At 37.2% G+C, this 24,710-nt stretch overlaps 1 protein-coding gene across 1 annotated transcript in view; it reads right to left on the reverse strand.

Annotated features, from left to right (window-relative positions):
* The window catches only part of LOC139965428 (guanine nucleotide-binding protein G(s) subunit alpha-like), a 79,708-nt gene that overhangs the window by 37,415 nt on the left and 17,583 nt on the right, over positions 1-24,710 (reverse strand). Inside the window, exons 3-5 of the mRNA XM_071967760.1 lie at positions 22,673-22,727; positions 20,861-20,980; positions 14,613-14,710 (exon numbers count right to left, since the gene is read on the reverse strand). Coding sequence (XP_071823861.1) covers positions 14,613-14,710; positions 20,861-20,980; positions 22,673-22,727 — 273 coding nt within the window. The remainder of the gene's footprint in view (positions 1-14,612; positions 14,711-20,860; positions 20,981-22,672; positions 22,728-24,710) is intronic.

Raw genomic sequence — 24,710 nt, forward strand, 5'->3', positions numbered from 1 at the left:
TTATAACAGTATTTCAATATTTACAGTACGTCTCATGATGTAGTCCATTATAAACACAGTCTCATCAATCCTTATAACTCTACAACTATGTGGTTATATGATATAACCACATAGTTGTAGAGTTATAAGGATATAACTTATATCGACATGTCACATAAAGAGTTTATCCTGCCTCCTCCCTTCCCCTTACCCCATCCCTACCTCACCCCTCCCAGAGCATCTGAAATATGGATGTTGGAGTAGGCACACTGTGGAACACAGTCATGAATACTCCAGTGGTGGGTAAAGCTTGGAACTGAAATCAAATGAAGTAACTGAAATTTTAAGCGATATACCTGGAAAGATTCTAGGAGGCAGTCAACTGATGAGAAGCGGTGACCACCACTCCTTGTTACTCCAAAACTTACTGGTTTGGATATTTACAAGTGACAAGCTCACCTGTCTCCTCACAACCTTAGCACCCCGTTCTACCGTGCCTAGAATGTCATGGTAACCTTTGAACACTGTGCGCCCTCTATGACTGGCGCCCTCTATAACTGGCCTCCGGTTATACCTTCCTTCCTTCTCATTCTACCATTTTAAGGGCCTGCACACGTTTTCGCGATCGGAAGGTTGTGAGGCGATAGGTAAGCGAGGAGCAAAGTAACTATGAGTTATTAGCAGCTCAGTACAATGCAGACAAACTTTTTTTGTACACCACAATTTTAATGTAATGTTTTGGTTTCTCATAAAATGGAAACCTTTGAAGTTCAACATGCCTTATTTCATCATTACTCCTATTGCAATCGTGTTGTACTTTTAAGTACTCATATAATGTTGGTCAGGTACCATTTAGATCTCTCTCCTTTCAGGTCCAAGTCATGGATGGTAGCTAATTTATAGAAAGAACAATTCAAACTGCAGCTTATAATTGACTTCATCAGACTGTACCATTACTCTACATGTTCCAAATCAAACAAGGGAAATTTGGTCAAATAAAGGCAATAACCTAAATATCAAAACTGAAAGTTGACAAATTGACCAGGATGCTGCACAGGAAACCCACTAGTAATGTATACATACTGTATGGGAAGCTCAACAAGTGACCACAGTATCTGAGCAATAATATCAACGACCTATAGATGGGATTGACATAAAATGCAAACCTATGCTATTCTTCTAATCCATAGCAGTTGAAATGTCTCACGCCATCCCGATATACAAATGCTACGTTATTTGAAATTAGCATGATCTCTGTTGCAAGTGTAGTGCAGCTCTAATTCGACTGGCTGGTGGCGAACTTAAATTCATCATCGTGAGTTGTTTAATTTATGTTGTGAATACTTGAACCCTTGTAATGTATATATATATATATATATATATATATATTTACATATATCTATATATATATACATATGTATATAGCTAGCATGCAAGGTCTTGGAGTTCGCTAAAATGTCTGAGTGCAGCCTGTGCACACACACATACACACACACACGTATAAATGTATATATCTATATGCATGCACACATCACCTTAGCGCTGAGATGCGTACGGTGCTCTGCAATATCAGCCACCTCCTCACAGAGCTAACTCGCTGGTATTCAACTAATAATGCCAGCGCTTGATGAATGATTCTACCCTGCGCTATTTTTAGAAATAATTAATTATTCATTTTTGGTACAGCAGCAACAGCATGCAGCGTGTAGAGGCAGAAGCCGCAACGGCAAAAAAAAAAAAAAAGACTCCCTTTTTTACTTCTTCACGATCGACTAGGAACGGCTCTCAATGTATCAGCATGGAAACAGACGGGGTATAACAATCGCTGGGAAAAAATGTTTGATGTTATGTGCATGTGAAGAGGCACACACATTACATGCTCATGCAAGAAAATTTAGCCAGATGAAATGGCAGCGAAGGGCACCGATCCGCACAAAAATCCAAACTACGATGCTACGTAACATTATTACGGTTTGAAATCTGGTTCATTCGGGGGGACGTGAGTCTTTGGGAGTAAGCTGCAAAGATGGTTTGCCAAAAAATAAACAAATGCAAATATAATTGAGGCTGCGTGAGAAGAGACAGTGATCAAATTGAGGACGATAGAATCTTACAGATTTGATCACAATAATTGTTGGCTAGTTTAACCAATGAACAGACAGCATACTGCCTTAAAAAAAGTACTTCCAAAATTGGATGAGAGAGAGAGAGCATGAATTACTGAAAATTGGATACAAAACAAGCCGTAGCATATTCATCTGATCAGTGATATAAGGCAACTGCTACTTTTTTTTTTGCCCCCACCAACTTAACACTACTGTATTTACCACGAATATACTACCATGATTTGGTATTTATTCAATCATTGGAGAACATGAAAACTTAAAAAATTTCAGCCAGTACAAACTGGAAGTTCTCGTCATTTCCATCTTTCTTTAGGGAGTGGAGTTAAAGTTGTTCGGGTCAGCCTCTAGAAAGTGCATGTTATACTCAAAAGATCACATTTCTCTCAGGAAATTATTGTAACACTTGATTGAATATTACGTATTTGAGGTTTCAGGAGGGTAGAGTGATTAACGAGGGACGGTGTACAAACTAGGTTGCTATTTTTATTTACTTGACTGCCCTTGTAAGAATCTTCCCAGGTACTGCTTCAAATTTCTGTTCCTTCATTGGATGTTCAATGTCAAACCTTTATTCACCACTGAAGCATGACTGAGTTTGAAAATTTCTTCTCTGTGTCAGGCTTGTCAGGATACAGTGTTTTAAAACCTTTACAAAGTCTGTAGATGTCAAGGTTATAGAAATGAACAGAAAAAATGTTTCCAAATATTAATTGTGTTATAATATAATAATATTATTTAAATGTATCATATGTACCATCAAGTCTGAGCTGGCAAGATAATGAATGAAATGATTAATTTGCTGAAAACTTCTGCTTCCAATTCAAATCCAAAACTTTAGATGACCGGCAATTACACAGGGAATGGAAACGTTACTATTAGACTACCTGCGATGGACAAGATAAATACGACGGAAACAGACAACTGAACCAATCGACAAACACTTATCACATCCTTCGATTGACGATAGCCAGAAAAATCAATTTTCGAAAGCGGTCGGCCTTTGATACACAAACACTGCCACATTAACTATTATCCAAAGGGCTTCACAATAGGGTGTGGTCAATGGTCTGTCTCTAAGGGTAAGTCTTTACTGAAGTTTGAAGTGAAGCTGTTTATCCAGAACCGAATGAGACACCCTTGGAGTTCTAATGTATTTTCTTGACAATGCTTTTACTATCCAAGGAATGATCCTGGTTGCAGTTGATCCTAATTTGTACAGCTGGGTTTATTATCAACTCTAGAGTCTGGGACACCAGCCAAAGGAATTAGTGAGTTTAAAAAACACTAGGACAAAATAAAGAAACTTAATAATGTATCTCAACTGTAGCTATATATATCTTTGAACAGAGCATCAAGACGATACCCATCTTAGAGATCATGTATATGTGTAGGAGTAACTCAAGGCAGCTGAAGTATCCAGCACTGCAGGATTACTCTTATTCTGTATATTAGGCAAACCCGGCGAGCTTTATGCATGCATGTGTGGACGATGTTCAACTATATTTACAGTAGTACGGAACTCTGGCAGAGCTGTACTAGCAGCATTGTTAAATGTAACAGACTATAACACTTACAGTATGTCTGGACTGTGCAATCCTTCAATAAAAGGTACAATTATGTACTGACACAGCACCTAAAATCCCCCACTCCCCCACAAATTGTCTGGCCAAAAAGAATAATTAGTAAGTGATATAATAGCTTTTTAGTTCTTGCAAAAAATTATTTGCCAGATGAAATTGTCTGACCACAATGCGCGAAGTGCTGTCTCACGGTGTATCCGGACAGATCATCTACAACAGAGTGCTCTTCAAAAACGATCTCTCGCATTTGGAATTTTCTTTCTTTGCTGGTATCATTGAATTAGCTGTAATCTCTGCATAATTTGTCAGATATAAGGATATTAAGTCTTGGTCCTCAAAACAGCTGCATCTATAGACTGAAACAAGCATTATATTTATAATTTTATATACATGTACATATATATCCCATATAGTACAGTAATACAACAGCAAATTTAAAAGTTCACATGATGATGACGATGTGCACTGTTCCCCACAGTATCAGAACAGTTATTTACAAAGTTCTAAACAAACCTCAAACCAAACCTATAGTGCATGTTTTAATGCAATGCTCTAACTAAGAGCTAAAGCAAGGCAATTCCAGGCTATCTTTGGGTTATTAGTACACACAAATCAAACATGGATTGAATCTACTGGGGAATGGCCGACGTGATGAGCATGAAATTTTCTATTATAAGCAAACTGTCAAATTTACAAAATTTATACAAACTATTTTGCAGGAAATAATCTTTTTTAACATTGTCACTTAAATAGAAAACAAGCTTTCTATATATAGACATAATGTATTCGGTTAGATGATGGAATCATACCACATTACTGGAGTTTTTTTCTCTCCTTTCTACTAAATTTTATAAATTACCAAGATTTAAACTCTGGAGAAAATGGTAGAAACTTTCCCCGAAAATTTATTCAGTCAAAATTAAAGGTCGTCAATATTGTCCGCAAATTAAGCACGATCAAAACTGCTAGAAATTTTTCAAAGTGCATTCCTGACGACTCTGATCCTCCTCTGAGTAAATTCCAGCCATTGAAGATCATAAAATGGGCAAGTCAGTATTTAAGTGTGGATCATTAGAGCGGTGCAGTAGAAGACTTGCTGAAATTTGAAGCAAGGGTGACCAGTATCTATCTTTCTAGCATTTCAGGGGCCCCGATACTAATCACCTTTAACCGTCAACGACAAATGAACATCCTTGACAATTAGGCTCAAGAAAATCAGAAAGCAGAAGTTTTTGAAACAGATTCTGTAATTTGAAATATTTTCATTGACAGTCAAAACTGCTTTGAATAAAAGATCAAAATTAAAATAAAACTATTAGCAAACTGCTTATCCACTAGACAGCCTGTGTAAGAAAATGTGTAATTTTAGTTGGCCTGACGTTTCGATCCAAGCAGGATCTCCTCCAAAGGCTAAATGACAAGTAACAGTACTTAACAGAAGGGACAAAAACACGCACAGAATACAGACAGGTTAATGAGCATGGTGAACACAAAGAGATGGATGTAAGGGGATTAGTGGACAAGGGATGAGAGAAGAAAGAAAGAAACCAACAGAGGAAGAGGAGAGGTAGGAAATAAACAGCGGAGGGACAAAGAGAAGATTAAGGGAAAGGGGTAGGGAATAAAAGATGAACACTACTGTAGCAATGAATGATGTAATTAACACATGAAACACTGACTGGATTTGCATATATTTTTAGAAAAGTTCAAAAGTTGCAAGATATTGAAGGAAGAGGGTGCAAGTTGGGGTCTCGCGTCTAGACTAGTCACATGCGAAGACAATGAGTGGGACTTGGGAAAGCAATATCTGGAGGACAATTGGTGGCAATGTTAGCACTAACTGTAGACTGTAGTGTACGTAACCCTTCCTCTTGCACAGGTCCACTATCCCTTCCCTAAAGTTGTACCATCTATCAAGTACATGTATATTGTCCTGCAGATTGGTACATACATCCAGTGGAGAGGGAATAAATTAATCTACTGCACAGGTCCACTATCCCTTCCCTCCAATTCTACCATCTATCAACTACATGTATATAGTCAGACTTCAGACTGATACATTCAGTAGAGAGGTAATAAATTTATCTACTATCAGCATCCTAAAATACTATGCAAAATGGTCAAAACTCATGTACAAGTCTACAGATATGTGGCAGTTTTTGTTTTACACAGGAACCTACAGAACTGCTTCACAAAGATTATAATACACTAAATTATACCCTGAGGAGGAGAGGCTAGCTGATTTGCATTGTCACTAGAAACACTATCTTCTCAAGCACACACAGTGTACTACTGTATTGTATGTATACTGATGTACTGTACCTTAACCAAGATAAAATTTCTGAGGATATTAATCTATAATTTATAATGTATATTTGTGTGCATTTCCATCATTTTTCCTTTTCTTCTGCCTCTTCCTCTTCTGTAAAACATGAAACAACTGAAACAGAAGTGCAGAGTACACTAGCTAAAATCCACAGTAACAATTAGGTACCAGCAAAATGAATTGTCAAATATTGAAGTTTTACAAGTTTACTATGGTGGAATGCTATACAGTCTAAATTTACTCTGTAATGACATTCAAGACAGAGACATACTGTAAGTAGTACAATCCAATGACAGGGTGAGTTTAAATAATGTAATATCTGTACCAGTGGAAAACTGATGAATTTATGGGCCTACAGTACACCAACATCATCTAATTGTTTCTTGCATGTACTGTAATGTCAGCAAAACACAGCAACATGAGTTCATTTCTGCAACTGAAGTTCAATTTTTTAACTTTAAAATGAAACATTTTTTAGTAAAAAAACACTAAGCAGGTGGTGCTCTACGCAAGTGCACTCTCCAGCTACCATAGTTAACCAGCTATTTAGATCCTCTTTCTTGCATATTATTAAAATACTCAAACAACAAAGATAAATGCACACAAAACAAATATGATAATATACACATGTTCCATAATTAAACAATTACCAAGTCATTTAATTTAGCTTTACAATATTCATGGTAACATCCCCTTAATATGATTACTTTTGATAAACTATATGCAGGATTAAACAGGCCTGTGATTGCGAGTTTTCATGTAGTCAAAAGAGCTTGGAGGTAGTTATTTCACCTTACACTTTGCATATCAACTTGGTACAACCTCATAGCTAGGAATTTGCATATTTTGGTAGGGGTTAATTCTGCATGCAAATGATCAGTCTTTTCTGGAGAAACAAGGAAAGTTGATGGGGCAGGGAAGCAAAGAACAAACTACAGGTAGCCTAGTTGTCACATTCTGCCTCATAATGTTTATATGCATATTTTGTTGGCTTCTTATTACAATGATAACTGCCTGTCTAGAGGACTGTAGCAATTACCAGTTACTAATTAAATTTATTAGTCCATGTACTACTGTACACTTCACTATCCTTTAACAACAGAAATAATCATATCCAATCACTAGTTTTCCTTCTTTCCATTAAGGTTACCTCAAGAGGATTCAATTCTCACATTAACTAAACACAATTTAATTATTTGTTTGTCAGCGAAAACCCTGTCCAATTAAAGTTGCATTTCGAAGGGGAAAGCACTGTGAACTTTTAATTTAAATGCCTCCACAAAGGCACGGAAAGAAAAAAAATTCAAACTACTAAAAGATATATTTCATGACTGAATCAATTTCATATTTCTGCTTGACCTTTTTCACTCTTTTATGTAGCCAGTAGGTTTCCTTTACTTCTGTAACTTTTTTGTCCTCCTTCATGCAAAGACCAGATAGTCTTAACACTCCTCCCAGTTATCATCGTTGAGGAGGAAAAGGCATGAGATTAACGTGTAGAAAATGGCTCGTATATATAAACCTATCCCTGTGCGGTGAGAGCTCTCTGTACAAATAGCTAATTCACTGCCATCCACCCTTTCTATTATAACTTCCAACACACATGCCATTATTAACAGACAAACAGTTCCATCAATGGCCAACGGACAAAAATAGAACTGTCTGTTACTAAAAATAGAATGCATTAAAGCTCTTCATCACTGGAACAACACAAGGTGTGGTCTGACTGTGAAAAGATGAGTTCTAGTGTGTTAACGTTGTGGTTAGTGTGGGTAATACCATTAAGCTGTCTGTGTCACTATCCATTGTCACTTGGTGCAGTAGTTTCAGCACTAGTAGTATATATACATACTGCATATGGGTATTACCTGTGACTCACCATTGATAGTGAAGGTGTCAGATGTTTAAAAATGAATGAATGTTGGGAGGGGGAGGGGGTGGGGGACTTGTCTTCCAATAATGTTGTTATAGGAATGATGTGAATGTCAAGGTGATGGGGTTACATATTATGTGACTCATCTTTCAAACAGTTTCTTTTTTCTAACTCATATAAATGGAGAACCCAGCATTTACTTTTCAAAAGAAATATCACTCAATATGTTGGCCTTCGAAATATTCCAGTGAATTTACCCTGTTTGATGTACCGAGGCTTCACTTATAGTTTGCATGGAAGAACCATAAATGTAATGTTGTATTTTCATTATTACAAGAGGCTACTTTATAGCTTATTAATGGCTATCAGTATTGTCCACAAATATGCTAGAAATTTAGATTATATGGTTACTAATGAGTTACTGCCACTCTTCATGTAGAACTTCATCCAGTACAAACACTTCATAGTATATTTGAACATTCCTGAATGTCTGTGAATAAGTACAAGAATCAGCACCTCCCGGAAAGTACTTTGAAAAATTCTGGCAATTTTAAGCGTGCTAATATTTGCGGCTAAAATATTGATGACCTTTGATGTTGCATTTTGCGTTGGTTTGAAACTTTACCATGATCTGACCAAGCAAGATATGATGATAATATTCATCACGACAAATCTTTGAGCGAGAGAGACATCTGGACATTATGCCATTGCCAGATCGGATTATAAAATTTATCATAGTATTTAAGTTCCCAATTTATTAAAATCCTGTCAAATTTGACCAAACCCATTGATTTCCAAGGAAAATTTGAATTTCAGAATCTGACCAAAAAATGGTAAAATTGTAAATTGGATCAGGGAAAGGGCAGTGACCCTGAGAGAGGATAAAGTGCAAGAATGTTGCCCGTTGTTATAGGCTACAGTAGGTAGATATGTAGGAGTGCAACCTGCACATATACAGTAGCAGGCAGATAAGAGACGAATGTAAATAATTTTAATGTATGTATATGGCAAAACATGTGAATTTTCTTATAGGGTTTTGTTTTTTAATGGTAGATATATGACTTGTTCTCAACGTATGATCTTTCCATAGCAGGGTCACTGAAAACAATTGAGTTAAATTGCATAAAATATCAAACAACACTCCCACATGTTGTGTGTATTGAAAAATTGAACAGCTTTCCAAATTTCTCAAGCTTTCCCATTTGCCACCGCCCCCTCTCACCACTACCATTACCACCATTACCAACACCTCTCCCCCCCACGCCGCCCCCTGCCAGTATACCTACAACATGGAAGGCAGATGGATGACAAACAGACATAGCTCTAAACACGGCTACAAGCACTGTAATAACTACGTTCGGCAACGTACAGTGTAGCGTACACGTAATATATCTTGGTTCTTGCACTTTTTCCCCTCATCTTTTTATAAAGCCCAGCCTCCTATATTGTTTACCAATTTGTGAGCTATTTTACAGCTCCGTTGTTATTTTGTCGTGGGCTGTTTCCTGGTTTCCTAGCCAACCGCTGACTTTGTAAAGAAGGCTGTTAATTTGTTTGGGAGCAACATCTCACAGGAATATTGATTCCCCTAGTCTGTATAAGAGTAATGTCGTTTCTTGACATGCAAATGTGACATCTTCCAATTCATTGTATGGTTCATGGACAATAAAAAACAGTTTTTATGTATTATATACATGTATATATATATATATATATACATATAGATATATGTGTGTGTATATATAATACAGTACGTGGATACTGGTTTTGATTTAAATTTTGTTCCTCTCACATAAATGTAAAACTATAGAAGGATATGATATATCTTTAAATATCAAGTAGCATACAGAAGAAATTTTAGTATGCTATGGAACTGGAACTGCTTTAGCTACATACCTACAAGTCCTGCATACATACGTACATACCTACCTACATATTACATACGTACGTATGTACGTACGTACATACTGTACATACATACAGTAGGCTAAAGAGAGACCAATTTACACCTTAAATGCAAAGGAAGATACCTTTTGTAGTTTTTTGTTTTATCTTTTTGAGTTGTAAAGATGCAACCTAATAGGATACTTGGTCTGATACGTTTGAATCACATGATAAACTAAGATGCGTTCATGTTAGCTATCAAAACATTATAAATCCATGAAATTATACATATCAATCCCTTGCCCTTCCCCACTTATGACATACATATATTTCCCTTTATCCCCTCCCCCCTCTTATACAGTAGCATACTAACATAAATTGCATGTTCTCCCCTCCCCGACATACATACATTGCATTTGATCCCCTCCCCCTTTTATGACATACATGCATTTTATCCTGTGTAGTACAGCCATTACATTGTCTGTTCTACCATAGTTACTGTACTGTAAATTGAACGTTATCCCATGTAACATAGAATGATCAGTATGTATACTGTAGGAGAGACGACATACATATGTATGTTTGTTGAATAGAACAAGTAAGCTCTCGGCCAAAGAAACTCAATGTTTTGCTATATTTCTGTCTCCAAAAGGATGGAGGGTGATACCAATTTATCATTTCACCTATTTTGGGGGTTTTTAGTGACTATGCTACCTGAACTGTAATAACTGTCCACACGGAAAATAGGACGTCCAAGATAACTATTAAAAATTTGCCTGTGTTATCACGTATATATGTATCACATGCACACAATACTTTGTATGTTATTCCATGTGGAACAGGCAATACATTGCAGGTTGTCCCATGAAGTACAGACGGTAGGTAGTTTGTTATCCTATGTATACATTGATATATACTACAGACAGTACATTACTATATTACATTATCACACGTTACACAGATATTTCATCAAAGCAAAATATTTAATTGTTATACCAGAATTGACTGTTTAGACATATTTTGAAATGAGGAGATCTGAAGGTAATTTTCCAGTTGACAAACAGTTTGTGACTATAAGTTAATATCTTTCCAGCCTTTATTAATATTTCTGCCATGTTGTTTGTCACCCACATATATATCAAAAGTTAACCGCATATCAAACTGCCCTTCTACTAAGCTGAGCTGTATGTAGTGCAGATATATAAGAATGTACACATTATTGTATATGAACAGAGTGCTAGCCAATAAATACTATTAAGAAACAAATATGCTATGTCCATCAATCTTCATGATCAGCCATTCGGTAATACAACGTTACTTATGTATATAAATTCATCCTTGTAAAGGAACACAACTCCTGAAGCACCTGGTAGCATTGAACTACTATAAGATCACATGAAAGCCTCATGGTGCAACATTCAATCTCCACATTCATTTTTCTTTTCCCTTACTAATATTGTGTACTAGAGTAATCATCACACAATTATACACGACGAACCATTTTTTGTCGAAATTTTCGCCCATTCACAGAGGTCAAGTGAAGGAAACAATCAACCAGAATAATCACATCACGTGCCGGCTTTTATTTATACGGTCAAAACCAAAACATAAATCGTACACTTGTGGTGGATGAATCAAATGACCATTTTGTTCATTTTTTACATTAGGCGTATATGCACAGTATATGCAGGCCACCACGGTTTAGGCAATTAATTAGTCATGCAAAATGCAATGAAGGACACTGATCTAGTCTTGCCCAAATAGTTCTGCAACTGGCTGAAAATTAGATATGACATTTCTTTTAAACTCAGATATGCTAATTATGCTGTCCTAATGTACACATTTGCTTTAAAGTATTGTTCAAGGCCTATTGGCCCTGATTACACTGGATTTGTATTGAGTACAACTAGCCATTAGGCAATCCCAACCTGCAGATCTGCTGTTTATTCCAAAACTTACCTGGTTTTTGGATATTTTGGAACACAAAACTTAGCTTTCTCCCCATAGCAAGTTCACTCTTGCTCTACCATGTCCACAACAGCTGGTAACCTTTTAGCACTGTCCTCTACAGGTGAATCACCCATTCTAGTAGAGGGTAGTGCAAAAAGGTCACCAGATGCTCGAGACACAGTACAGTGAGTGCTATTGTTGTGGGGAGACAGGTTAGTGAAGTAAATGACTTATCCTTTGTGCCCTGGTTACTACACTGGATCTATATTGAGTACAGTACTACTTGCCAATAGGTTATCCCTATGTGCGTATCTGTTCCCCACTTCAACCCCCCCCCCCCACCCCTGGTAGAACACTGGAGAGCTGCAGAGCCCTATTGGTATAGGCTAGGTAGATGCTAAGCCGTAAATAACAAGATTCCAGGGTTTGATTCCTACCTTCGCCTGATGAGTCCCAAAAGGAAAAAAACATTCGTGAAGTGGAATTTTTTCTGGTGTGTTATTCTTTATTTATTTACTATATATCTGTCACACCACCTGCTACACATTCATTTCTTATACAATGGAAGAATATCAGTATCACACTATACAAGGTAAATATTATCAATAGATTAAGATGGGATCTGAAGCCAGCTTGGGGTAATTCTAGGAAACAAGGGATACCTGAGGGGTGATAAGGGTAACACCACTCCAAGAGCGGATCTTTGAAAGGAAACATTTCACCACCTATGGTGGTCACCACTGGCAAAAGGTTTCGTCTACCACCATTTATCATAAAAATTTCACAAAACTCAAATTGCCAAATTGGTTAAGTAGGGCTTGTAACCCACTAACTATGGAGCAACATTTTCATTGAGAGAGACAGAATTTGAGTTGAACTTTACAGGTGAGATTTATGGTCTAGCTCAAAAATGTAGCTCGGAGAGGTTACATTAATTATCAAAGATGTATTGTGAATATTCTACATAGATTCAAGGTCATAATAATACCCTCTGTAATCTTGCTGGCCAGGAAAATAATATTGCTTCATTATATACATTAAGAGCATCACGGTGACGCGGTTTATAAAATTAAGGGACGACAATGTAAATCGGTCTTTGGGATACTATCTAATACAGACCACTTTTAACGATTTCAGAACCAAAGGCATTTTTTCTTATTTTTGAGAAGCAGGCTGGCACACGTTAATGTTGTAGTATGGACTACCTAGTACTCTTCTATGACTTGGAATAATTGCTACCAACATAAATTACAAAGGAGTTTTGGTCCATCAATGTGTCACAATTGGCAGACGACAGAATAATATCGAGCTGTGAATATAACACGACTTGGGCTCACCGATGGTGACTGACAATGTAGATTTACAGACTAGTCTCTTCAAGGATTGACAAAAAAAATACTGAGAAATGAACAGAGCTCTTCAGTAATGAAAATTCAGCCATTTTGTTGGTATTTTATCTAGATGTTACGACCAACACTGCTGCACTTTTATGCAAGTTACAGAACAGTCTGATATCGCAAACTAATTATCCGAAACTACCAATGATATGTGATTTAACCTAGTTGTGATTTGTCTGGTATCTTACAGAATAACCAGAAAAAATTGGTACATATTGGCAAAAGATAAAGATACTGGTATTGCCTTCATCACACAGTGATATATATCTCTATATATATGCAGACATCTTCACTGCACCGTGTATATAGGTAGCCGCATATTTTTGCCGTTTCCATGATGACGAGATTAAAAAGCTGATCCAATCAATTACACACTGTTTCTAAGCAATCACACTAAAACGCCAAAGTACTTACATCTGACACATTTCTAACGACCCAATCTTGTTTATAATGCACACAGCAGTGAAATGGCTACATTCTGTTCACCGCTACTGTACAAATCGTTAGCGCATGATCTACTGTTTACTAGTACACCACCTGACATGGGGAACTCTCTAGTGATCAGAAAGGTATCAATTTGCCTTCTGTATGAGAATGATCTTGTGAGTACATTACAGAAAAGCTGGACAGTACACTGACACACGTGTAGCCTGTCAGTTGGGTCCGCCAGAACCGCACTACCGGCGATGAAACTTAAGTCTTCAGTCTTGCCGATGAACATTCAACTGCGATGCATGTCTTTTAATTTGTGGAACACAAAAATTGTCTGCATTGGGATGTACACAGTCTTTCACTATTTTTGGACAAATTTAGGCACGTAAGATGTCATAGTTTTAAAGAAAATATACATGATTTGAGTGTTAAATCAACCCAATATATATTTACACATTCTCGACAATCAGTACTAAGTAAGAAAACATTGTACTCGAGCAGAACATTTTGCCAAGATGACATCACCAATAACCTGTTGCTGTAGTAACATAATCTCTTTAAATGTAAGTACTGCATAGCTACAGTCAGGGCTCTATGCAAACCCTTCTGTATATAAAACTGTTGAAGACACCCCAACCCCCCACCAACCGACAAGAATCCTCCTCACTCAATACACAACTTAGGTTGGCTGCACTCTGCAACAACTGACTGTGCAACGACTCAACTGGAACGCCACGACCTAGTTTTCGATACCTAGTTTTCGATAGTCGTGGAGACTCGTAACTGTGTAAGAACTTTTTTGGATTATTCGTACAGTCGTAAGCATGCGCTCACTGCCGGACAATCCATGATTTTCAACGGTAGGACAGCCAAGTCGGGTCACGTTCAGTTCGGTCGGGTACTGTGCAACCGGCTGACGAGAACAGAACGGTAACAGACTCAGCAAAACGACTGACTAAATATGTTCTGCAAAGACAATCGCGATCGCAGGTTGATCCTTTAACTGTAGTACTAAGAAAAAAAACGAGAAACGACTGTGGACAATATAAAGTAGTAAATACTCACTACTTTGCACTATCTATAAGCTGGTATTCATGTGACCTATCGTAACAACTTTGTACTCCACCATCATTCCATAATATAGACGTGTGATCCCAGAATTCCTGCAAAGAGAAGAAAAAGAAAAAGGTTGCTAGATTATTAGCGATCGAAACTGCTAGAAAACTTGAGACAGCGTAACTAACCCCGGAACTGCGTCTTCGATGTAAACTGTAAAGAGCCGGTTTTCAGTAAAAACCTTTGCTGGTGGTCAATCGGACAAGCTGAAATTTTTTGGAATGGAAACATACTGTATATGTTGTTTAGCATTTTTTTATTTTATTTATTTTGAGCTAGCTATTGAAATGTGATACATACTATGGTTACACTTGATGATGAAAGAATGTACAGAATTTCTACTGGGCTTTTAGGGACGACTTTCAAGCACAAAACTATTTTTAACGTTTGTGGATCGCTAAAGACCACTGCTATCGGAAAAGATATATATTTCTAGACCACTCTTAATTGTTGATATGTGACCCTTAAAGCAGCTGCAGTTCATCAATTAAAGTGACTGGACTATAAAGTCTAATACATACAACATTGGGTCAGTTCCTTAAATGCAAATTTACAAAACCCAATAGGAATATACATGGGCTTCTATGGCCTCAAACGACACGCTTACTGTTTGTTACATAATTCTCAAGGACAAATTTTGTTGAATGTCATCCAAGTGTGCTCTGTTAGTTCAAAATAACATGGTTTGCTTGAGTTTATTAAAAATTTATTAACAATAGGTCAACAGAACATTATAACACCTGCAATTAAGAGCCATCAACATCATCAATAAAGCCTTAAAGGAGCTTTCCAGAGATTAAATGCAGCATATTTTAAAGGTGAATATCTTGAAATTCTAAATAGCTACAGAAACATTTGTAAGCATTCACTTATTTTGCCTTGGACTATAACATATATCTAGACTAACATTCATAATTTACCTCCAAAACAGTCCCAACTATTCATATCAGTATATAACATAAAATGGAATTGACTATACCAATCATGCCACACAATGATAAATTTCAAAGTTTGAGATTCTAAAGAAGGACTTAAAGAGAAAGCACAAGCTGCATAATTAATGTTACATTGCAGACAGGTCTTCAAAGTCCTATCATGAGGTGCAGCTAATAGAGAAACACTAGATGATAGACACTATAATTACAGAGTTGATGCTATATTTAGCTTTGCTGTTGAAATTGACCTATTCCCAAAGGTACACCTGTGTTCATAATATTTCCAGTTCAGTCTACACCTCTGACTCTGGTATCAAACTTCCAAACTGCTGACACAGATGTTTACCAAATTCCAATGTGCAAATATTTACAATGACTCAACTCATATATTCAAATATATGTATTGTACTGTATTTGTGAAACATGCTATTTTTAGACATTTTTGCCAGCTTAATGCAAATACAGAAGCCAGACATTTTCTTTCCCTTTTTTGTCCCCTCTCTTCCTTCTAATATTTTCCCCTTGATTTGTCCCTTTCAGATTTTTTATTTTATTTCTTTTTTTCTTTTTTCGGTGGTGGCGGCTGGCATTTCCTGTAAACATTCCACTAATATCGTTCAACACTACTGTAGACCCCAAGAGATAACAGGCCAGTCCTTCAAGCCCTGTCAGTACAGCCTGATGACCTCAGAAATCCCTGAACCTAGGGGTCAGCACAACAGCTAAAAATAGTAACAGAGAAACTGTAAAGGAGTCTGGTTTACCTCTTCCACCCACAGAGATACAATAATGAAAGTGACAATAACTGACAGATACCTAGGCAAGTCACTGTTGGTATTCAATATCGGCCACTGTGTCTGAGACTAAGTCTAGCCACTGCCACAGTCACCCACCCGCACTAGCGTTGTACCTGCCTATGGTAGGTTAGTATTGCAGTAGGCAGAGGCATCAGTATAAAATGTACATGTAACAGCAGACAGTTAGGCTAGCAATCAACTTTGTTACTTTTCCAGTGTTCCATTCAATACAAAGTACTGTATACTGTCCTTGCATGTACCTACCTACTGCATCTACTACTGTATGTATCTGAGAGTAAGTTAGTGTTCATAGTTTAGTGTATCAAGTTAGTGTTTCAAGTTAGTGTTTCAGGTTACTGTTTCAAGTAAGTGTTTAGACTTTGCAATGTAAATTGCAAGATGGTCAGTTTGATTTACCATATAAACAAATAGGGCAAATAAGCGCCTTAAGGATTCACAAGCTGATATGATATGACACGTGAATCTTCTGTAGCAATTAGGCCATCTTGTCTAGCACTTTGCTCCTGTATTGTAACTTACATTAGCTGCATTCTCTCAAACTGCTATCGACCCACCTATAGACATTTTGTATCTCTTTGAACACATTTGTGTGGAGCAAATTTCAGTGAATAAAGTATAACAAATTAAAAAGCTTGAAACATGACAATATTTATAAATTAATAATCATTTGCACCAGCGCTAGCTGCTGAGGAATTTGAATGGCAATGGTTAGTCCAAAAGTCCAGAACAAACAAAAACATAAGGTGCCGTGATATTGGGTTTCTTGTGATTTTATGGAGGACATTTAAATTCAAACTCTAGGGGCTCTCACCATCAATGGCAGACACTGACGTACTTCATTTATACACATCCCAGGCAAGTTTAAATTTGCATATTTTTGCTGTCTTTCTTGGGCGGGAGTGTGGGGGGGGTTAAGGTTTGTTATTACAATCAATCATGATTGTCTATGTGTGACTTTCTCAAAGCCAGTTGGCAACAATTCTTTGGATAAGAAAACACTCCAGAGACCAAAGGTTTGCATTACAGAGTCTAACTATGAACAAATGTTGGGTACCTGAACTCTCTATTTTACCCTGATATAACAAACCTTGTACCCCTGCTTACTTGCTTTTCCATAATCATGTCCCATCTTCAAATTTTTAGTACTTGGGCTGACCAAACCTCCCCTATGACTGTTTGGTACACGCATGTTCCCAACTAGGAGATTTTCTTAACCACACTGATGGCCATGAGCTACACGTATATACATGCCGAGCACTGCAAAATCTGTATACACGTCACACATATCGATGTCCTATCCCTCTATCTATAAATCTTTATGGGTCACTAAACCCAGCATATAGCAGTGGCCCGTGGGACCACAGAACAACCCTTGGATTATTAAATATTTCATACAGGGAAACTTAGGTTTGTTTTATCTAACACACAGGATGGGTCATCACATTAAACTGAGGCACTGTCCTGTCTTGCACGAGTATTTACGTTCATGACTTTGAGGAAACACTCCGTTTATAATACCAAATTCAAAAGGCTACCAACTTCGGGAGGATATTCATCAGAACTTGAACCAGGAAGTAATAATCATAGGAGGACATGCCACCTTTGAGTCGTGATCAACTACACAAAATAACTTCAAATACACTTGTTTGTATTTTTATAACAACATTTACATACATGTTGACATAACTCGCCAAATTATCCTATCAAGAGATAACACACAACCTTTGAAGCAGTTGCCTTTGCTCAACTTATCACAAACTTTATATGTACTTCCAACAGACATAATGTCCCTCTTTGTTTTTGTTTTGTTTATTTAAAGCAGGATATCATGTTGGTATTTTACTTACAGTATTCCATATCTGAAATCTCATCATATTTTTTTTATAAGTTTTTTCAAAATTTCAAGAAAAGAAAACATGAAAAAGATATGAATAAAAAACAATGATACTTTCTGCTTGTTTAAAATCAGTGATCCAAGCTTTACGGTTAAAACGTTGCATATTCAGATAAGCTGAAAAGTGACCAGAACTTGGCACGGTCAGGAGCATTTCTAGGGTATTTCTCATTATTTGTCGACATTTCTGAGTGGACGTTACAACATACTACAAAATGTTCTAAACTTGAAAAACAATGTGGTGACCGATATTCATTAGATAGAACAGTCCAGATACGGCAAAATATAAACCAAATTTGAACAGCTGCTCTCATAATCAGACTAAGCTATTTTTCATTTCATTATTTTTCAACATCACAAAACCGAGACATCAGGGGGGGGGGGGGGGATTGGATTCAATGAGCAAAAGCAAGTCTGGACCAGTTTTGCATTTTAAACTGTGCCTTTAGTACAAAAAATATCCAAACATGTTTCACCATTTGACTTGGATAAGTCCAGAATTTTAATTGTTTCCATTTCTATTCTTTTCTATTTTTTTTTTATTTTTTGGGGGGGAGGGTTTCTCTTCAGGTTTTGTGGCAACTTGTATACCCTCACAAAGTGCAAGTTTTAAAAGATAAGGTAAATTATCTATAAAGTACAGTGTAGAGTTCTCCGTCATATTTTCTCGCAATTAGTTTTTGAAAGCAAAAATGAAACGACAAAAAAAAACAATCTGTGCGGCAGTGAGTTGACAACGCACTGCTGATAACGGTGATGATGACATCAGAACAAACCAAAACATTTTCTTTTTTGTTTAATAAAACTACAACTCCAAAATCAAATATTCTTCACAAATAACTTGATAAATAACTGTTAATGTCTTCAAGATTTGCTGGGGGTTTGTTTAATTTTTTTCTTTTGTTTTGCTTTTGGTTCTCTCCTTATGTGCAGCCTGTAGCCCTCCTTCAACAGACATCAACCACTTTACACATTGAAGGTTCGTTTCCATTTCAACGTTTACCCAAAGCTGGAAATAACTGCTCAGGGACTAAAAAGAAAAGACCGGAAGAAAAAGAAAAAAAAAAAACAAGTTGTGATTCATTCCCGATTCCTTTTCCTTCAGCATCCCACTATATAATACCTCAAATTTGCAACACAAGCCTTCTTCCAAAAACACGATGGAAAAAAAAAAACACGAGACAACAAACCGAAAGAGAAAAAAAAACACTCGATGCTTGTTTAGAATTCAATGGTTATCATGGAAAATGATTTGAACACACGGCAGAATTAACCCTGAATCCAGCCAGAGTGCTTCATCATAATCATCATCCGCATAAGACGGAGCCCATTACTGCAATCCTGCCCGTGCTATTAATGGAAACCTTCCTTACCCCTGCGATTCACCGGTAAAACGACAAGCTTGCCGTTTTGCCTGTGCGCACCGACAGTACCGTCAGCATCTGACGATATTCATTTCATTAGTGTGCCGCCATGCTGACTGCATACATAACCTGCACACACACATCAAAAAACCTGAAATACTGTCCTGGGGAATAGTTGAGCACAGTGAGAGAGAGAGAGCATGAAGGAAAGGAAAGAGAAGTAGCTAAATACAGAGAGATTGAAGGATGGTCCAGGCCTCCCAGACTAAAAATAGATCTCTCCCACAAGCAGCTCTACGTACTTCGTCTTGTTTACTTGTTATTGCTGCATATGTAGTAGAGCCTAGCTCTTCCGATATACGCTGCTTGATGAAAAAAAGTAGAAGAGAACTTGTGTGCATTCAGACGCGGCAACAGGAAGGACTGTGTGGAACAGACTGCGGTCTTGTGTGCAGGGTGGACGATGATGATAAGGTTATATAAGTCCATGGAATAAGATCTAAGTACTACTGACTAATTATGATTCAAGAGGTTTTTTTTTATATATATTCTAAACAGTATAATCTGCTTGAAAGTAGCCAATAAAATGTAGATGGATAAAAGAAAGGAAAGTGTTAAAATGAGTAATATATAAATGACACCATTTCCACATTGAGAGTAAAACTGCAGCTTGAAAGTGACATGAATGATATGAAATGTTCAAACACGGCTGTCATTGATTCGCGTTTGCAGCGAATAGTAGATTCAGGAGAGGACAGTTACCTTAGAGAGTGTCAAGGTCAAATATACTGATATTCATTTTCTTTTTCCTGAGGAAAATTATAAAGTTGCTTTTCAATAAATTTATGGCTTACAATGTTGAGCTCTCACTCCTGACCTTTGAGAAAATTTGATACATTTTTTCAGGTTCAGTGATGGTCCAAAACTTCCAAACACTGATGAAACACAAGTTCTGCCTAACTTGGGTAATACACACACTGCATGACACATGTTTGACTCATTCTCTCCTCCCCGCCCCCCCCCCACCTCTTCCCCCTGCATATTCTTGATTGTGATACACAAAGACTGCAATAAGTGTACATTAATGTTCATACATATATCTCTCCTGCCACAGTTAAAAGAGTACGGGCATGGAGAGGGTATACTGTAAGATTGCCTAAAAACAAGCTCAGCACATATAACTTACTTCTGTAAATTCAAAATCTGGTTGGCTGGAGACATCTTGTATGTAATCTAACCGAAACTGATTTTCAGGATTTGCTAGTTGGATAGGAGGTGACAATGTGCTCATGGCACCTGTTATTGTCTGTGGAAGAGAAAGAAAACAAAAGAATTGGTTAAAGACACCTTTCGTACCTAGCCAAGTCAATCTTTCACCATTTTTTTTTTTTTCGCTATCTATAGTATCTAACTGTTAAACCTTAAAACTGCCATGAATTTGTAACAAGCTGGTGGTACCCAAATTTGTCCACTGCAGGAAAGATAAGGCACCTGTGTAATTACTCATTTACATTTTGCCAGCATACTTTCACCTGGAAAACTTTTAAGGAAATGAAAAACTTTTTGGAAATGAGAAATAGAGCAAGCTGATTTTACCTAAGTTGCGAGACACTAAATGTTGTGTCAATTGGATCACAGTCAATATCTCTCTATTCGGGAGTATTCAAATAGTTTTAAGAGGGTAGCTCTCACAATAAGACTGATTGGTATTCAATTAACTGATTGGTATTCAATCGACTGATTGGTATTCGGTATTTGGTATCGACTGATTGGTATGATCGACAAATCGATTGATTGGTATTTGGATTGGTATTTGGTATTCAATCGACTGATTGGTATTCAATCGACAAAAGGAGAAGAAAGTGGACGGTGTCCCGAAAGAAAGAAAGAGGGGGCAAAGCGCTACAACGTCTCCAGTCATGTAGTCCAGATAGACAGGAAAGTGCATAAGTAGGTTGGAGACAGGTAAGACAGGAGCAAAGTAAACCAATGAATCACAAAACTGCTGCTTTACACTCCACAGCCTGCTCTACATTACATCTAATGCATGTACATATGGCCAACGAAAATATCAGCTTCATATATAAAATTGTTTGCATGTAATTTAGTTACATCCACATAAGATGATTCATTGCTATGCAAATGATGTAGCGAGGAAGAGCAATTGCATGCCTTCAGGGAGGGGCAAAAGATAAGTTTTCAAACTGAACAAGTCAGTGTCTCTCTTCAATGGGGGCACTAGCCAAGCTTTCTCTTTTAAAACAGAATAAAAGCTTAGGCTATAAACTAAATGATTCCAGTGTGGTACTACAATACCAGTCAAACAGTATTTTGTACAGTTTTAGTAGTCTTTGCTTCAAAATAACAAATTCAGGTCTTTAAAGTAAAGTCCTCTGATGGTCATATAACACAAGCAGTCTATGAGGTGGCCCAACTTCTGACCATCTACTACTGTAGGTACCAGTTCTGCAAAACTGCACGCTTGAGACAGTTTGTGCTACTGCACTGTTACCAAGTCTGCTACTCATCTTGCTCAAAAAAGCTGGGGATACATAGGAAACTAATTACAGCATCAAATTTCCTTAGTAATTTATACAAACTTATGCATTTTCCAACTGTGTTTCCTTAATTTGTAGTCTTTTTTTAACGCAAAGATTAATAATGTCTTGTTCTGTACCACTTAAGTAAAAGGATTTTCCGTATGAAGACATTTATCCCCTCCAATCTCTCCATTTTCCCACCTCCTACCCTACCCAACACTCCAGTCTCAATAAATTATCCCCCAGTCTCAATATATTATCCCCTCCAATCTCTCCTTTTCCCCACCTCCTACCCTACCCCAACCTTCCAGTCTCAAGGGAGTAAATTATCAAGGTGAACTGAAACTGCTGATACTGTACTACTGTACACCAACAACTAATGCGGAGTAAGGAAATTTGGCCAAATGATACAATTTATACATATTTACAAGGTTTACATGAATAGTGTAAGATCTTACCAAAATTGCATCTCGAATATTCCTTAAAATATCTTCTACTTTCTTCTTCCTTTCTCTGTGGAAAATAAAATAAGACACAAGAAACGTGATTGAGATGGTGCGCTCCAAAGACGAATAATTCAACGAGAAAAATATATAATGTATGGATAGATGAAAATCAACTTTACCAGTGACTGTCATTGATATTTAAGGAGTTTGTTTAGTGAAAAATGGGATCTAATCGCTTCTGTTATATCATTTTTGGTCTTTGTATAGCCCAAAGCCTTGCCCTGTGATGAGCTTTAGTTTCTGTCATAGAGTACATGAAATGTTGGCCAGAAAATTTGTCCTGCCAGAAAATTCATATCTAACACTGATTTCGTCTTTACGTGACGTCATTGCGGCATATATTGGTCACAATCGGTCAGATCTCACTTTAAGCTTGGCCTTCATTCAATACACAGGAATGTGTACAGACTTCGCGTACGGCTGTGATTCCAAAAATCGAGTTAGGGAATTATGGAATGTTTTAACTCTTCAAAAGATTGCTAACTTGCAACTTGACCGAGAAATTTCCATCTAAATCGCTATTTAACTTTCAGAAATTTGAACTTTCCTCGCTACAGTGTAGCTTGCTAATGATAGCGTCCCTACAGCGAAATGAAGTACCGCGATGACGTCACAGCGCTCATCATTTCTCCACTGTTCAAAATATATAGATTAAGTTGGGGCGAGGTATACATATATACCCAAAAGACTGCCACTAAAGAATTCCTTTATAAGTATGACTTCTTTCTTCAAACTTGGCAAGTTGCTATTGTGGATTATGCAAGAAATAAAACTTGTATGTACCTATATTACACTATAATCCTACCCTGGGTACCCTACTGTGTCATTCTGGTCACACATATAACTGTATAGTCACCTTACATCAGGCAGGTAGAGGGGGGAGACCAGAAGAGTGATGCAAATTTTAAGCCTTACTGCACAGATGTTTAGGACTTTCAAAATAAGTTAATACTACAAAACATCAAAAGACACCACACTATAGTATCAGTGTCCACATTAAACACGTGTGACAAATACATGACATTGTACTAGACTGCCATTAAGGCCTTACTGCAATTGCTAATCCAGAAAATGATAGATTACTCATAGTCACAGTGTCCTCCCAATTGAAAGATTTCAGTACATTTTAATGTTCCTGTGTACATCATACATAAGACATGAAATGAAGACTTTTTGTATGTACAAGGGAAAATCCCTGACACAATATAAGATCGGGCCCACTGGAAGCATCCAATTAACTCAAAGATCAAAGTTGTCCGTTGCTGGCATTTCATTATATTAACTCACTCTGCAGTGCAGTACATTTACCTAAGTCTGAAACCTTTGCAATGTGGCAATGTCTACCGAAGGGGGATTTACAGGGATTCCAGCAACCGTAGCTAAAACATCTCTACTCTGGCAGGCTCAAGCACTTACAGTAGTTCCCAAATAATTAAATGCTTTAGGCTGCTAACTACAGTACCTTGCCATTAGAAACGAGCCTTGTAAACTATGTCGATGACATATTCACAAAGAACACCTATGCACCTCTGTGTTCACACGTGAAATTTATTGTGCATATTTATACAAACATTTATGAAAACCAATTTTGCTGCCAACATTAAATGGGGTCAAACTGAGCATTCCCCTTGATGGAACACTACTCTACATTCAAACACCACCGCATTTTGATAATGTGAAATACAATTTTCAGCTGCAAATGTCCGTCGTTGATGAGAAATTTTAAAGAAGGATTCATTTCTCATTTCAAATGGCTCACATTTTCAACTCCAACAAGTGACATTAACGATCATTGAATTCAAGCCCACACAGTTCCCACACATTTCACGCCCGTCTGCCACTTTGAGGACTTCTCTCGCCAGTAGTATGAACCTCTTCAGAAGTCAATTTTGAAGGCCTAAGTGTCCATATTCCACTACATTTGAAAAGTCTATATAGTTATCTGTCAAGTAGAATATGATAGACTTACTTCTGTGTACATTTCAGCAAT

Source organism: Apostichopus japonicus, chromosome 3 (genome assembly GCF_037975245.1).
Source record: "Apostichopus japonicus isolate 1M-3 chromosome 3, ASM3797524v1, whole genome shotgun sequence".
NCBI lineage: Eukaryota > Metazoa > Echinodermata > Holothuroidea > Aspidochirotida > Stichopodidae > Apostichopus > Apostichopus japonicus.